Source organism: Antennarius striatus, chromosome 16, assembly GCF_040054535.1.
Source record: "Antennarius striatus isolate MH-2024 chromosome 16, ASM4005453v1, whole genome shotgun sequence".
Classification (NCBI taxonomy): domain Eukaryota; kingdom Metazoa; phylum Chordata; class Actinopteri; order Lophiiformes; family Antennariidae; genus Antennarius; species Antennarius striatus.
The window spans coordinates 4,544,439-4,562,790 of NC_090791.1; the positions used below are offsets into that span (position 1 = coordinate 4,544,439).

At 40.2% G+C, this 18,352-nt stretch overlaps 1 protein-coding gene across 2 annotated transcripts; it reads right to left on the reverse strand.

The window, feature by feature from the left end:
* Positions 1–9,790: 9,790 nt before the first annotated feature.
* On the reverse strand, positions 9,791–16,635 carry arf2a (ADP-ribosylation factor 2a). 2 transcript variants are annotated; one of them, XM_068336159.1, is made up of 5 exons: positions 16,490–16,635; positions 12,738–12,892; positions 12,446–12,556; positions 12,231–12,355; positions 9,791–11,901 (listed from the first exon to the last, which is right to left on the reverse strand). In XM_068336159.1, exons 2-5 carry the CDS (start codon positions 12,880–12,882, stop codon positions 11,740–11,742), a joined length of 543 nt encoding a protein of 180 aa, XP_068192260.1. In that variant the 5' UTR covers positions 12,883–12,892; positions 16,490–16,635; the 3' UTR covers positions 9,791–11,739. The 2 variants fall into 2 exon arrangements, with proteins under 2 accessions (XP_068192260.1, XP_068192262.1); XM_068336161.1 differs by having other exon boundaries at positions 16,507–16,545.
* Between the last annotated feature and the right edge of the window lie 1,717 nt (positions 16,636–18,352).

An 18,352-nucleotide genomic window follows, 5' to 3' on the forward strand; every position in this document is an offset into this window, starting at 1 on the left:
GCTGTTTTCGCATCAACAGTCTCCACATTTATTCTGCATGAAACACAGGTGTCACAGGTACGGGCTAAAAAATATATATATAGGGTGTCTAGATGTATGCATTCAGTGGTGATGACGCCTTCCCCTCAGGAGGAATCGGAGACCTCAGAGGTCATTTTCACAAACATGTTCAAAGCTTCAAAAGCAAGCGACTAGAAATTCACCAAAGGGGCTGTTGGAGGGAAATAGCGAGATTACAAAATAAATAAATAAAGCAGCAAAGGGAAAAGAGAGAGAGAATATCACAAGGGAGTTAACCCACCCGATCATCCATGTACAATACCATCCCCCATTCAGTCAGAGCAAAGCTACCCAGTGTCCTTATCAACCAGTTATCAACCAGTTATCAACCGGTTATCAACCAGTTATCAATCGATTCTTTGTTGTATTTATCAAATAAAATAATTTTAAAAAATTCATATTGTTTTTGTCACACACCCTTTGGAACGCTTCGTTTCCAAGAGGTCGCCCATGTGGTTAAGAGCCATGACTACCACTCCAAACACACACACACACACACACACACACACACACACACAAAATGACACTTTGTGCTCGGCAACACAAACGCCAAAAATCACTCTCTGTAGTCAACTGCCTCTTTCACTCTCACACACACACACACACACACACACACACACACACACACCCTCTCTGGAGACAGCCTCACACCCACCAGTACCACCTGCTCCACTGATAGTGCTTTTTGCTCTACATCGGCCACCTCCCATCTCTCTGCTCAGCGGATGTTGCCTCCACCCTCCCTTAGTGTTTCCAGCACCTCAGCCTCGCATTCAAACATCCACACAGGCGTGCCCCCCCCCCCCCCACCCGACACCCCCCCAGGTGTCTGCTGCCCACACTCCCTTAGGCATGGCTCTGCTCGAGCGACAAACCCCTCGGCCCCACCCCCCCATCCCCATCCCACCTCACCGTCCATCCCCCGCTCCCACCCACAGAGTGTGACAGGAGGACAGCCAACTGGTTTGGGTACCACAACACGCAGAATCAAACAGATACCTGCTACACATGTATGCATGGAGATAGAGTTGACATGCCTTGGGATGGTGCATTGCCCATGCTGCGACACGGACCGGTGCAGCTGAAAAGTGATCGCGTTTCCTCTTCCCCCCTCCTCTTTTTTTTTTTCTTCTTCCTTCTCTCCTCCTCCCTCCTCTTGTCCCTCGCCTCCTCTTCTTCTTCTTCTCCTCCTTCTTCTTCTTCTCAAAGTGCTCGGTCTCTCCTTCCTTTTGTGCCGGTGTCCCCACTCACTCCTCTCCTTCTACCGTCCTCTTTTCTCCTTTGTCTGGCGCTCGCTCCGGCTTTCTCTTCTCTTCCCTCCGCTGGTACCTCTTTTTTGCGAGATGGCTGTGGTCCAGCAGCGACGCTCCTGACAGTACTGCGCGTGTGTGGCTGCGAGCACGTGTGTGGTGGTGGTGTGTGTGTGTGTGTGTGTGTGTGAGTGAAAGAGAGAGAGAGTGAGGGGCGTACTCTTCAGCAGAATGAACCTGGGGGTGGGGGGTGCTGTGCATGCCGGTAGAGAGATGCTCAGCTCACACTTAGGAATGAGGCACAAATTCTCCCCATAATAAATTCACGCTTCTTCTCTGACTCTCTCCCACTTTCTGCATGCATGCCTTATTTCTTTGCCATCACACATCCTACCCTCTCTCTCTCTCTCTTTTAAAGATACAGGCAAGCATTGCTACATGCCTAGGGCACATCCCATGATATGATAATACAGGGGGGTGATGGTGGAAGGGGGGAGTCCAAAGGGGATGTGGTCCTGTGTGGAGCAGCCGAGCGAGCAGGAGGCGGGTGGAGCAGCAGCGCTCGGAGCATCTACTGTACTAGTCGCACTGGAGGGATGGGGGGAGGGTGGTCCTGGTGATGCAAGTAGAGGGAGAGAGTGAATACTTGAAATATCTCCCCCCTCGGTGACAACAGCAGCGAATGATGAGGCTGTGTTGGGGCCTGAGGCGAGGTTCTGAAAGGATCAGTGGGGGTGGTAGGTGGGAATGAAGATGAGGACACCACAGGAGGGTGACTTCAGGATCGCTATGACCTGTAGATGCCTGTTTGGTTTTTTTTTCCCATCAAGCGTAATTTATAATTTATTTTTTAGCGCTGCTGACCACCACCGTTCAGTACATACTAGAAGTGGAGGAGCAAGAATGTCCTTGAACCACGATCAATAGTGAAATCTATAATGCACAATACTGTATTTGATAGAGGACAAAAAAAGAACGAAAATAATTAGCTGAAGGAAGCCGGTGGATGGAGTGAGATCAAGGACTCACAGTGACGACCACGTAACCTGTCAGGTGAGAGGGACTCAGAGCATCGCTGTCAAGCAGAGAGAAGCTTCAGTCGCTAATGGGCCCTGATGAATTAAGACTAGAAGAGAGAGGGGGGGGTGGGGCGGGAAGGAGAGAGACAGAGAGAAATGCCAGGAGATAAAGAGATAAAAGAGGATGGAGGGGCCATGATGAGAGTGATGAATAATGTATGGTCAGGCTGCGCATGACTTGGATAGCACTCCGACCTGTCCATCATGTCCAGCCTGCTAACAGACCGGAGGAGAGGACGCATCGGATTGTCAGTTAGAGTCTCTCCACCTGGAGCTAAAAAGAAGAAGAAGAAGCAAAAGTGCAGCAGCGTAAATAATAATAAACAGAATTAAAGTAAGATATGCAAGATTGCATCCCAGAATTCAGCTTACTGGAAGCCGTGCATGTTTGTAGGTCAACAACACGTGAACCACACGAGTCACATGCAACATAAAAGATTTTTTCGATTTATTATCAATAAGTACATGAATATCAAAGTGTATTCTGACATAATTTTAAACATTAAACTAATCCGACACACGGGCATGAGTATTGTTTTATTGAGTAGTAATTCAGAGGACGTGCAATGAGATCGAATCCATTGCTCTGGTGCTACTGGAGCAGATGTTGAAGATGGTGATGCTCAGTAGGGTTTTTTTTTTACAATTAACAGCAAATGATCCATATTTAAATCAATCAGTCAGTTTCCACCTAGTCAGATTTTACTTCCTAGTAAAGCTCAAAGTTACCCGCGGAGATCTGATTGGTTCACTAGCTGATGTTATAAGCAGCTTATACGCTCAATGGCCCTAAAATGCTGACCAATGAAATACAAATTCCGCTTTAAAGGATATTCCAGAGAGTTAAACAGTGACTTTACATGTATTTGCATTTATATTGGCACTAAAATGTCTATTTAGTAACCCCAAAAATCCCATTATTGCAAATAAAATCCACTATTTGTATTATCTTAGGCCCCGGCATACTCGTCCGTTCAGCCTCGGTCGCAGCTGAAGGAGCCCCCGGCTCAGCGATGTCTTGTTAACACATCCATAGAAGCATCATCTCAGAGATCTGAACCCATGATGCCTTCAGGTAATCCCGCTGCGTGATGGATGCCACAATTAAAGCTGCGACTTATATCAACGCAACATTACCGAATGCAATTTTTATATGTGCTACAGTCACGTTGTATGATATACGACGTCACGTCGTGATACGACTTTTTGCTGCTCGATATTAAGTTTGTCTGATATAATAGATATTAGATTCTTATTTATTTAGTTTTTGGCAGCCCACGTCTAAACAGAGTCATCTGATGCAAATGTCCGATTTGTCGTATTGCAATTTATATCACAGAAAAGAAAAAAATAAAGGAGTATCCATTTATCACTAGCTAGGGTTGTAAATGGTAAATGGACTGTTATATTGCTCCAGAAGCAGAGTTCATTTATGACTGCGGAGCGACGAGACAGAACAGAGGGTCTTATCTCACACATGATACTGAGACGCCAGCTCAGAGACACGAAGGCCAAGTCCGGTCCATCATTACGGTTTTTCATGGAATTAACATTGATTAGCCGATATGAACTGCCCTCTGTCAACATTAGTCACTTCAATTGGCTAAAAAAAATGAGAGGCTGCTTGCTGAATATTTTCTACGATGGCACAAGTGTGATGACACAGAATTAATTCAGTCGCTGTTGGCAAAAGAAGATTTTTTTCTTTTAATTAGCCATATTTCCGTCTTTGTTATTGGAAAAGATGTTTAGTTCATGCGATATTTTCAACCGTGTTAAACATAAGAATATAAAACGCAAAGGTAACAAAGCATATTTTTTTAAAAAGCTATCAATGTTTTCAAATGCGAGGCTTCCAAATTCACATTTAAAAAAAAATCCTGCATGTCACACGCAGGATTTTAACGCAGAACACCAAGAATGAATACAGGGAATTTTATATTTGAATACTCCTTAAAATATCACTGTTGTGTAACTCCTGTATATTCCCTGCATTCTGCTAGGGAGCAAACAAAACTGCAGCAGCAGGTCTAATAGATTTCATGCCAAGGACATTGTAATGTCAAGATAATTGCTAAGAGCTGCATCATTTGTTGAAACAGATTGCCCTTCTGCCGTCTCATACGTAGTTCAAGAAAACAATACAGGAGATTATGTAGTGCTGATGGCACGTTTTCCCACAGGCCTTCAATATTTTACAGGAGCAGGAAGCTGCTCAATGCATAGACGCAATTTGCTGAGTAAGTAACTCGATCGAGTTGATGAGCACTCTCTCCCACTGTTTTCTATTAAAATGACATTTGCTGTTTTCTGGAACAGGTTTCTACAGCTGACCGTGTTTGAGAGTGAAGCGCCGCTCATTCTAAAAATGATCAGGTATTTTAGGTTCAGTTTGGACTTAATGGTTTTGTAATAACTCCTCTAATGAGCTGAAGGACCCCCAGTTCGTCCTGGCTGTCCTCCTCCTCCTCCTCCTCTTCATCTCAGCTGCATTAGCTCGTAGAAAACCTTCAGCACATTCCTTAGTGCCATAAATCTGCACTCGCTTCAGTGGAAACTAGCCATCGGAGGTCGTTAGAGGGGTGGGGGGGTGTCAATAACGGAGTGACTTAGATGCAAGGAGACATAGCAACCTGGACAAGAAAGGAGATGGAGGTGTTCTCACGGACAGGGGAAAAGGCATCTGTCATAACCCATCGATCACACGACCACCTTCCCTTCACGTGGTCAGGAAACGCTCCACACGCACTAATGCACACAATTTCTTATGTCTGATTGTAACCTTTAGTGCATTATGCACAGACATTGAACATTTCAGAGCTTGAAATGCAGCCAAATAGGATCCTAAAACAGCCCAGAGGCCATGTTCAGGCTTAAATATCTATATGTTTAATCAAAAAACTCTAAGCCTTTCACAAATCCAGCGGTGTTAATGCCATCAAAGCGTTTGCACCCCTTTGTCAACTGGAAACAATGGAGGACAATATTTACTGGAGTCGGCCAGACGTATTTAGGAGGCCAGATTGTACAGAATGATGAATTAGTTGCAAAGCCTGAAGCCAGCTATTGTGTGAAATCTTCGGTGTGTCAGCCATGTACCAAAGGTAGAGAGCTCCTACAAAGACAGGGTGCAGGCAATAAGCTGAGAGCATCTTATAATGAATGTGACAGTACTCGTCTGCTCGCATATGAATGATGAGAGAAAAGCTGCACCGCCTGACCAGAAAAAAAAACAAAAAAACACCCAAAACAATCTAGACTTCCAAACCATCCACTACTCTCATCATATTTGTACACTGGTCAGAACTTAAACATGTGGCGCTCTCCAAGGTGCTGATTCTGCTACACAACGCTTCCCTCTTCTACTCTTTTCTCACTCACTGTAGGTTTAAATAAATAAATTGTTCTAAAGAATTGTTCCTAAAATAAATTTTAAAAAATCAGCATAATATTGAAGACAGAACTCTTTCCCAGAATGCATTGTGTATCCAGGGTGCATCTGTTTTCAGCAGATAGCTATCAGAATATGGCACGAGTTAAAGTGTAGCTGAGTGAAAGCAGCAAAGTATCCTGGGAAGAAAAAGAAAGCATGGAAAAACAGACACCACAGAATTAGCTGTGTGTCACACAACAAGCGTGTTTACATCCCTAAAGTCAATATATATTATTTCTCTCTACTAGAGACCAGTATGCAAGAAAAGGAACAGAAAAAAACAACAGCAAAAGCCCATAATCACCACTGTTATAATGTGAAAAACTATTACGAGAATTGACTTCCACACACAATTAAGTTAGTCAGAGTTTTGTCTCTGTTAAGTTTGTCCATGCCTTGTTGAAGGACGACATCCCCTTTTAAACGTTTAGGCCTCAGTTAAAAACATTCCAGTAAAATAAAAAAATAAAAATACACAAGGGATTAAGAAGAAATTGCATCATTCATTTCTTATCCAGCTTTCTCCATTTAAAAACTGGCTGTACATCTGTATGTAGGGCAGGTTTTGTGATCATTCTCCACACATGAGGTTTGGTCATGCTCGACTGATTTGGTGAATCATCTTGGGTCCGTAAACACAATTTTTCATGAAACAGTTACAATACCTTTATTAAACTAATCCCACATTAACACTCCCTTGCTCAAAGGAGCCCGTCCCTTTAGAGAGGCAGTTACATTTGAGAGAAAATGACATCAACATTTAATGTACAAACCAATATATTACCGACTGTATTGATTATCTTATTATTCATATTAAATGATCAATCTTATTCTTTGCTCATAAAATCTCCCTTTATCCTAAAGTTTCAGCTGCAATAACAAATATAATAGTTTCTGGCCTCACCATTAGTCTGCCGTCAATCAATCGGACAAATCTCTGTTTCCATAGCGATGTGAAAGGGTAGCAATAACTTGTCGTGATAGAATGTTACAAACACTCTTGAACTCCCGTGTTGCGTGTGGGTGGATGGACGGGATTTAAAATACCAGCCCAGCCACAGGCACACTGCTGAGAACCTTCTGTGACTTCTGCTGGCCAAGAAATTCGAGTGACCACACACACACACACACACACACACCTACACACACACACTTAGCACTAAAACACAGAGCCACGCATTAATATTTACACAAATACAAGTTCATGCATGGAGGCAAAGAGCTCCACCAACTTTATTTACAGTTTATTGTTTCTCAACATGCAGAATGATGTCTTACTTCCTCTGTACCTTATCCCTTGTTGCCTTATAAGGTAATTACCAATATATCTAGATAAATCATTGATACTATACTGATCAGTAGAAAATGAGGATGCAGTGCATCCGCCCCCCTGGGTTGGACCTCATCAGTGGAGGAAGAAGCAAAGTATAGATGACACTAAATTATGAATGCAAATGCAATTTCTACCAAGTAAGCTATAGGGATTGTTCTGCTGGAAAACTTTGACACCGCTGACTTCAGGGATCATTATTCAAAATTATCACTGATTCAATCTTAAATAGCTTTTTTTTTCTCATGTGTATTTTTTTATAATGTGAAATCTTATGATAAAAATGAATTAATAAGTGTACAAATTATTGAAATTGTTTAAATGTGACAGTCTGTATCTACTGTCTGGTGAAGACTGAACTAAAAGCAGCATGACACCCACGTCCTCCTGCACTCTGCCCCTGTATCACAGTTCATGTCTGCTCATTGTCTCTTCATAAAAACATAAGGTGGTGTTTCCAAGGTAACCCTCCTATGCAGAATTTGCCACTTGAGATCTAGAAAGACGAGAAGAGGAGGATGAAGAGCGGTCCGGAAGCTGTTCGACTGACAGGAAAAGACCAGCATCTTGCGTCACCATCTGGTCATCTCTGTCCCTCGGGACAAACATAACAATAACCCAGATACTGTACTGACTGTGTGTGTGTGTGTGTGTGTGTGTGTGTGTGTGTGTGTGTGTTACTTGTTATTACTCTAATGATAGTGTCAGGGTGTGTTTGATACCTGCAAGGATTATTAGTTTATCTTAACATCTTCATTTTGACCCAAAATTCTCCCCTGATTTGAATGAAGTTACCACGTCAATCCGAGGAGACGTCTCTATCTTTATTTAAAGAAAATATCTAAATCATTTTGCCAAACTGCATGATAAATTTTACAGTAACAATAAAATTATAAATCCAATCAATACTGTAATACCAATTTTTAAAAACGGAGTTAGTAGCTCAGTCCACTGGGTCTTGGGCTGGGGACAGGAGGATGGTCTGTTCAAGATCCATGTGGGCCAAGAAAATAATTTGAGACTGAACTGGCATTGGAGGGGTTCCAGTTCACCTCCTGAGCACTGCCAAAGTGTCCTTGAGCAAGGCACCATCCCTTTTACAAGTTGTTCATTGCGGCTGCACCATGAAGGAGCTGCCCGCCGCTTTATATCATCTGCATGCTTTCAGGCCCCTATTTTCGTAGTCATAGTCAACTTTATTGTCAAAAGTACCATATATGCACGAAATACAGCACAGAGGAAATTACCGTCTTCTCAGACACACAGACACTAAAAGAAAACACAAAGAACCGCATGCATAATATGTGTGCATGTGCGTGTGTGTGTGTCACAGGCCTGTACACATATGTATATATATGTGTGACAAACAGCTAATATACTAGAGTGTACAAATAATTTTCCATACAGGGATTAATAGTTGATTTGATTTGATTTTCACGAAATTCTGTGTAATAACATGGTCCAGCGTAATTGATTTTATTTTGAAATTAAATGCAGGAAGTGAATGTGCTCGGCTCCGCATTATACCTATTCTCTAAATTTCAAATTAAGAGCACAGGTAAAATCAGGAAAATGCAAAATCAAGATTTCCTGCTGTCAAATCAGGAAATCCAATACATTAACTAGATAATGGATGTTTCTATATTTGATCAGTTGTCATGTTTTCATTCTTTTAAGTAATGTTCTGACGAGTAACTGTAATAAAGAAATCTATGTCATCCCAGTCATAGCAGAAATCTGAAAATTGACATTGTCAGGAAATAAAACTAATATGCAGCGAATGTTAATTAACTGGACAATGAACATAATAAGTGTGTTCATAATAATTCAAACGATAGAAGCTTTTGCACAAAATATACAACCTGAATTGTCAGTGTGAACAAACTCGTTTTATTTTGAAGGATTTTTTTTTTTTTTTGGCATTCATAGACATAGGAGTGTACACTCACCGGCCACTTTATTGGGTTCACCTTGCTAGTTCCGTGTGGGACCCCCTCTTGCCTTCAGAACTACCTTAAACCTTCATGGCATGGATTCAACAAGGCCCTGGAGACATCCCTCAGAGTTTGGTCCATATTGACATGACATCATCACACTGTGGAGACTATTTCCTTGTCACGTTTCAAAAATCAAGTTGAGATGATTCCAGCTTTATGACAAGGCTACTTCCAGCAGGATAACGCGCCATCACCCATCAGCTGATTAGAAAATTTGCGTTGACGAGCAGTTGGACAGGTGTGCCTAATAAAGTGGTGGGTATCTGACGTGTGTGCCGATTCGTGAGCCTTTGCTGCCTCACAGTGGTCAAACATGGAAACTGCATTTTTTACGCACAGCTGTCGCGGTATTTTATTTTTTTAAACTGCAGGATGGACCTACTGGAGATACAGGAAAAACTTCAGCCTGTAACATGAAACATCCCTGAAAAGAAAACAGAACAAAGGATCTGCATATGTAACCTGAGTAGCACTGGATTTTCCTGCTTTTCTACACCGACAGCTGTTCCTTGTTTGGGCAGGTGTCTGAACAGATCCGGTAAAACAGTTCAGTTGCTGACCTCGTGATTCTGCATAGACCACTGAATTTGTGATAAGAACTTGACAAGAACTCTTACACCATTCAATTACAAAGCAAGATGTACAATAGAGATCTCTTTATTATAGTGCATTTATCAGATGTTACGATTTTTTAAAAAAAAAAAAGCAGAAAAGATAATTAAGAAATACATATGTTCATACCTTGTCATTTGTACAGACACAACCTTGAAAATTAAAGCTTCACATCTGAACAAGTGTGTGTGGATGATTTAGAGTTAAAATATATTTTCATACAGGCTATACACATTTGTATTTCTTGTGGTACACCAGCTCATGTCTGAACTCCAAAGATGTTTAGAAAAAAGAAGTAGCATGAAGTACAAAGAAGCCCAAAATAAGAATCAGTTACTGACTTCAATTAAAAAACAAACACCTAAATGTCCAGTTGTAGGAAAAAAAAAAAAGAAATTTACCTTGGGGTCAGTGTGACATTTGACTAAAGAGCATATCTGCAGTTAGAGGTGCACACACAGTTGACTGGTGCAGGAACCTTTGAGACACATAGCTGTGTGAACTGTGCAGTTCATAGGTGAACTTTTTTTAAACTTTTTTTTTTTGCACACTTCAACCGTTTACTGGTGCAGAGCGTTGGGTGTTATCCGTTGGATCTTCTCTAAGGGTAGATAACGAACATTTTTTCACAGTCTTGTTTCAGGGAAGCTGAGACGGCTACACGCAGGAAAAACACCTTAAAGCAGAAGCACTGAGGAAGCATTTACAGTGCCAATTCATACCATTGGCCAAAGAGCTCCTATTTAAACTGTACCGTTTATAACAGCCCTGATGATCTGTTTAAGAGTGTGTCCATCTTCTAGGAAACGATAAGCGAAGACCTCACACGCTGCTAGCAAATCCAAACTGACCAAAATAGAATAAACAATAGAAACATTTCGAATCCAAATCATTGGTCCCCAGAGCATGTCACTCAAGCTAACTGCACAACTAGCACCCAAGCCCATGCTTCAGTGAACCAGATCATGCGTAAACAGTAACATGGGAGAAAAGAAAACAGACCCTAACCAAAAACACTATATACCAGAGAAAATAAGACTACTGTATTAGTAAAAGCCAAAGTGGGAGCGACTCCTAAAAAGGCCTCACCATTCCAGTGGACTGAATGTATCTGAAACCCACACAAAACCCTGAGGATACACACATCCACCAGCTACACACGCCCGACACACCTCCACAAAATTTAAACATAATATTTATTGCCTTTTCTAGACCTGCTCATGACAGATCTTTCAACTGTGTGCGTAAAACACAAGGCTCCAGGAAAGAACAAAAAAACAAAACAAAAAAAAAGTCATTGGTCATAGCCTTGAGATGCAACTTCCAGAGGTGGAACTGAATACAAGAAATTGTTCAAATTCCAGCTGTTGGTAAAATGAAAATACACTGAAAACTAACAGGACTTACAGCGTACAGACTTAATGATTAAGCAGGTGGTCTGGACACAAAATTAAGAGATTCCATATGTTTCCAGTGTTATCTGAAGGAGTCCAACTCCAATCCAAAGATTTCAGAAGAATGAACTGGTCCAGGATGTCAGGTTTTTATTTATTCTATCAAACATGACATGAGTTACACTGTTGTGTGCTTTCTCAGGGTGCATAAATGGTTATCAAAAGGCTTTAATGTGATTAGCAGATGTAAAAATTAAGTTAGTTTTTTTTCCTCCCCAAACATTCTTTACAGACAACAAAGGGTTCAAACATCCCATGTCGCCCTGGAGGGATGAGGTGCTCAAGAGTTAAACTGTGTTCAAGGCACAGTATGGACGCTCCCACTCAGCTCAAACACACACACACACTGGATACACCCAAAAAATACTCATCCAAACACAGTCGCACAGTACAGATGCAGGGGAGCACTGGTCGAAGGTCCGACACGTCGGATGAAAGAGAATAAAGAAGAAATCAGACCAGGACCAGTGCAGTCTCCTGTCACGCTGCAGAACGAGATGACAGACAGGAGGTGGCGTGACGGATCACTTTGTCCCCTTTAGCTGGTTCGACAGCCAGTCGAGCCCCTCGTACAGACCGTCGCCGCTCGTGGCGCAGGTGGCCTGGATGTACCAATTCCGATTACGAAGGGTGTGCAGGCCCATCTTGTCTGTGACTTCAGCTGCGTTCATTGCGTTGGGAAGGTCCTAGAGACATAGAAAAGCAAATCACATTCATTGTTATGTTTCACACAGGCCCTACAGATCGTCAGTTGAAAAAAAGAACCACAATGTGTGTTAATATTCTAATTATGCAAGTTTAGCAAATCTTTAATAACGGTATTATAATTAAAATGTGTACATGCCTATAAAGACAGACTGGGTGTGAGCCTGTCCACTCAATTAAGTGTTGCTTTTACTTTCTTCAATTACTCTGTCTAAACTAACTCTAATCTTTGTCCGTGCAAATTAAATCAGTGTCCATTCCCCCTTCCTATCAAACACTGGTCTCCCATAAACCAAAGGCAAAAACCTACCTGTTTGTTGGCAAAAACAAGCAGCACAGCATCCCGCAGCTCATCTTCAGCCAACATCCGCATCAGCTCATCCTTTGCCTCAGAGGCTCGCTCCCTGTCGTTACTGTCAACTACGAAGATCAGACCTGAAAATGGAAAAAGGGGTGATTTTTATAAGTACTGGGAAAATTTGTGCTAACGTGGAGGGAAAATAAACACAGAAAAATTAGACTCACCTTGTGTATTTTGGAAATAATGCCTCCAGAGTGGCCTGATTTTGTCCTGACCGCCAACATCCCACACTGTAAAACTAATGTTCTTGTATTCTACAGTTTCAACATTAAAACCTGCAGATTAAAGAAAAAAGACTAATTTGAGGTGGCACATGAGGACGAAGAGGACATCATAGCTGTATGTTGATATCCAGAGCAGCTCTAAATACTGCTGCAAAACGCAACAAAGCAGTATGGCGTATGAAGTGACAGTCATGCAAATAAATTGCCGAGAAAATGAAGAGGCGGGACTTACCAATAGTAGGGATGGTGGTAACAATTTCTCCTAATTTGAGTTTGTAGAGAATGGTGGTCTTCCCAGCAGCATCCAACCCGACCATCAGGATCCTCATTTCTTTCTTGCTGAACAAGCCTTTGAATATACTGGCGAAGGCACCCATCTTGTTTCACCTGAAGAACAGATTGAAAAAAAGAAAATCCAATCAAGTCTATGAAAACAAGTACTACGGTAGATGAAAGAGTACACCAGTGGAAAGAGTATATGGTTTATTTTAGCAGGTATCAATGTGTTAAAACAGGTCTCAATACCTACCCTTGAAATAACTTCTCTACTGTTAAAGACAAAAAAATGCAACACTACAAAACTTTTCTTATCTTACATGTCTGTAGAGTTGGTACTGCACCTCATTTTTCTTTATTTAAAAAGATCCCACCTTTTACAATGTGCATTGTTTCTGCTGTATTTTTTTTTGCTTAGAAATTGCAAATAATCTACAGATGTTACCGCCACCTTCCGGAGGAAGTACAGAATTACATGCAAGTGTGAAGGTGGAAAGGGCCAAATGAACCCAAGTCCAAGTATAACCATGGGAAAAAAGATAGAAATCCCCCAAAAGCAAAGTGCAAAACATCTGTACTTTATTGTTGTGTGAATCAACAAGCAGTTTGAGCTAAATCCACAAGCTAAATGTAATGGACAGACGGAAATAAATTCTGTGATCCATTTCCTTATTTTGTTTGGACATAAGGATAACTAACAATTTTGGACCCAGAAAACCTCTGAATGTCACAACTTTTAAAAAAAAAACTGGGGTGAGAATTTGCATTAAGTCATGCCATGCTCATGACTGTAAAATGGGAAAATAAACAGGTATAAACAGTATACATTTTTCAGCTATGTCTTCCTCAGCCTACAACCTGTTTGTACTTGAGGTTTTACTCGAGACCATGCCTAAGCTTGCCCTGCTGAGCTATTTGTTAAAAGTGTGGGTTCGGAGTGTAGTAGAGATAAGGGAAAAACAGAACGCATCATTCCAGTAACTGTTAAGTAACTTAGAAACATGTCTCCTGGCAGTATTGGCTTCTGAACAATTGCATCCATTGTCTGAAGAAATTGATAGCTCTGCTTTGTGTGTGAACTCCTTCCAAAAATATTTTTTATCCAACCATGAAAGTTATCCAGTTAACAAAAAAAGCAATTTCTTGTCATTTAAAGCCAATAGCTGCCATTTACCTTTTTTTTTTTAATAGTTACAAGTTTCTTTTAAATGTCACCCTCCCCTGTTGTTGACATTTCACACCAGTTACTATGAGACCACTATATCCTATTTTTTTATTGCAGAAAATAACTAGCAGTTTAAACAATTGATTTTTGGTTTAAAACACTTCTTTTTCGAATTGGGATGTTTTGGCTGATCAGGAAACATTATAATGGACAGACTGAAATAACACGAGTCAAATGTGATCGTTTACTGTATTTGTGAAAGAAGCGTGAAAATTTCAGTGTGAATGTTAAATCACACTTTGAACGTTATAAATCAACTACTCAGTAAGGAGAAATATGAATGGCTGTTCTGACACTTGGTTTCAAAACCAAAAATGGCAACTAGCTCAAACAAAAATGTCATCCTATTCTAATAAGAGCAGAGTAGAATACATTTGGCTGAAAGTACCTGTATTTTTTTACAGGACTGATGCTGTACCCACTAAAATAGCAAATGACAAAAAACAGATATTATAATTCTGACTGAATACCAAAATACAATCTTTGACAGGTGTAAGTACTTTCTGCTATTGATGTCTGTAAAATAGCCAAGACCAAATACAAGTAACAACAAAAGTACAATTCTGTAACATTCTGTACAACCATTAACAACCATTAATCCGAGGATTTCTGTAGTTCTCACTCAGAATTTGTGGCATTTAAAGTCTGTTTTCGGCTGCTTATAGCTACTGAATGCCAATTTAAATCACACGTTTTCCTTGCTTTATTTGAAAAAGACTTTTGAGGTCTGAACATGTAAAATTACACTGTAGATCAGGTTCTGAAAATGAAGAGCAGCTGCTTCAACATACTGGCTCTTGAAGATTTTCTTGCATACCATTGCACATCATTTCAAAATAAATTCACCCAGTTCTGGTCTTGCAACACATAGCTGGGGTTTAGCATTTAACTGAAACACTGAAAAATGATAACTTCGCCAGTATAATTGGAATATTCCATGCAGAAAATTTGAGGACAAGCAAATGCAATGGTTAAATATGATTAGTCCAATGTTAAAGATGGTAAATTAGCTCTAATAATATCTCCAAGACTAATACGATACTCACAAACCAGGAGCAACACAGGAGTATGCTTTTTTAATGCAACACATTTAGCTTGACATGTAATCCCAAACCTCTAACTAGGCAGCATGTATCCTACCAAAAATGAACCACATGACTCCCCATCATTATTATTAGTTATGAAAAATATTCCAAAAAGCAGATAACTTGTTTTTTAAACAGAACATAGAGCGCTGACAGTTCACAATATAAAATAATAATGGTACAAAGATTAATAATGGGTGATTAACACTACGCTCTGGAGAGGTTTTTTCTCTCTTAACAAACATAAATTTAATCTGTTGTACAGTTCCATGGGTTTGTTCACATATGGCCTCTGAACACACAAATACATTTTGAATTTAATGATTTTGGGTGACTGATTTAACCTGCAATCATCATTTAGGTTTTCTTTCAGTAGAAATATCCCTTTTGGTTTTCCCGGAACTCCCATGGGAGCCCAGTCACTAATTCATTCGGTGGCAGCACGATCACAAAGTGACAAGAGCTCAGGTTAACGAGGCCTCCCTGTTTTTCCCTAACATCGTTAATATTCAAATTGGTTTTCTGTGCCCTAAAACGATGGTCCAGATTTGGCCTTGAGTTATGACAAGTTAGAACATTGTTGTTCCTGAGTAAACAACAATTTCAGGTTGTTGTTTCCGCAAGAAGACATTTCGTCGAGTTTGAATAGAACAAGCCAGTTATTTTGCGAAATCTGACGTTCATCTCTGACAGGATATTTGAAACTTAAGATCTGAAATATCGTCCCGTACCGCACACACCCTCCCTCGCATAGGCTACGTGGTCAGGTACTACAAGACATCCTAAGTTTGCTAGCAAGTCAGCCCTCCACCGCCCTTAAAAGAAAACGCTAATGTCAATCTACCTAAAATGGACTTTATAAAACTACGAATCGTTTGACAATAATGTGGTGTGGCTGAACGTTACAGGATATTCAAAAGTAACATTCATTAACATCTAACTAGGCGAAGAACTGCCTTTAAAACATGACTATTAGCTCGCTAACATTAGCCACGAAGCAGAAGCAGGAAGAGAAATTGGCTGGACGGAGACTCGCGAACGCTAGCTAGCTCGAGTTGCTATGTGCGAGTTAAGAATTACAAATTGACGTTAACAGTCCCTAGACCTGGGAATTAATAAAACCCCATGAATACATAACAACGCAAAATAATTCAATTCACGAGTTCTTTTTATTTTGGAGTGATTAATATTAAGAATATGTCGACAACTTCTTAAGCAAACACACAACGCTAAACTTTAAGTGCTAAGGAACTCGAAGGCGAACTCGAAGTTTCCGGCTTCAAGCTTCCACGCTAACCTGAAACTATAATACTAATTAATTTAACATATGATTTACATCTACAAGTCGAAATAACAGCAATTTCATTGAAAGACTGAATAATTATACAATTTTTGTACCTTTAGTAATGACTCACGATCTTCGACGATGGTCCTGTCCCAACAACAAAATGGCGTATTCCGGCGCCCTCCTGGCGTCTTCTTCGTCGTCATAATCTTTTTCTTCTTCTTCGTGGATAACACGTCGGTGAACCTTTGAATGGCGCCACAGTGTCCCCGAATGGTCCGGAGTGTGTACTGAATTCCAAAATCTAGTGAAGAGGGAAAAAAGGAAAACAAATCTAGAATCAGTTACATTTTCATTCAACTGACCAAATATTAATTAAAAGGAGACAGAAAATATCCCCCTTTTGTAATAAGAATAATCTATTTCAAGTAAAGTTCATACAACAAGGATTTTAAAGCACAACGTTGATTTTTTGAACAAACTGTGGAACCCTCATTTATAACGGCAATCAATCTAAAAGTTTTTAAAGACACTTTCGGATTGGTTTTGTTTGACTAATGGTTTTTTGGGGTTTTTTTGGAGGGGGGGTGGTATTAATTATTAATCATCCCCCCACTTTGGAAAAAGCAGGAATTAAAGCACGAATTTGTCATCTCCAAGAAACCTACGACTGTGGCGACAGTGGCGACTGTGGCGACCTACGACAGCTAATCGCTTAAAATGCTGCACGCTCCAGTGGAGTCACCTAAAGAACTTGTGGTATTTATGCATTTAGTGATGGATTTGTCGCCGCTTAAATAGATACCAGCATTAAAAGCTAAAGAGCAAACTCCTGAATGAATATAAAAAAAGGTATCTTTTAATTTAAATTCTACTGGGAGAAAAGAAGAGACTTGTAAATTTTTTAATATAACCAGATTTTATAATGGATCAGATTAAAAATCCATCTCGCTCTTTTTCTTACTCCCTGAACTTCTCATCTTGTGCAGAACAGTATTTATATCTAAATACTTCACTGGCACTGAAGTATTTAGATATAAATAGATAAATTGATACTTTACAAAGTATTCTGATAAAATTGTAATTTTGAGAATATTTCTTCATCTGGATTTTGGCGGAGGATTTAGGGCAGCATAATCATCAGGAAAAGTAATTCGACGTTACACGAACAGTTACAGTAATTTTACAAATTCAAACTGGAGAAGTGCTCTCAGTTTCCAACTATGTGATATATTTTTTCGTCTGATGGTTAACGATGTTCTATCAGTTGGTCAAAAAAAAATATGATTGGAGCATTTTATTGACGTTAAGATTTTGACGAGTCAAGATTCATTCTGAATCCCTTTGCTTAACTCCCTGTTTCCAGATTGACTGCCTATATTTAACCCACTAGGTGGGGCTCCGCAGATACTTGATGTTCTCTTGAAGGACCAATAAATGACGTTTTCGAAGAACAAAAGGTGTAGTTTTATTGGAAAAACACTTTATGGGACTTTTAAATGACACACATTCTGTGTGTTCCTTTACACTTCGTGGATTATTTATCTGTCATCCATATACTCAACCTGAATGTAGTACATTAATTTGTTTTCGTGTAGGTTTTTCTGTCTTATCAAAACGATATTATAATGATTTATGTCCCTTTTCCCCTTAAATGGTCGGACCCTGTCCGACACCCTGTTGTTCACCTTCAGCAGTGAATGTATGCTGTTCACGCAGGCATGGAGCTTCAGAATGAGGTTGGATTAAAATACGGACTATAATTTGAGGTAGGATAATCAACAGCATAAAATGTAGACGAGAGTAAAATCTTAAAGTAAAAAATAAGCAATGCAGACGATTGAGGAAGTCATTACTAAAACTCAATGGTGTCATAAGGAAGTTTTTTTAATTCCACGTGAGTAACCAGATGCCTCTAGACGTGAATATCCTGCAGGTGCATTCCAGATTTCCGTCCCCCAGCAGGTAAACAATGA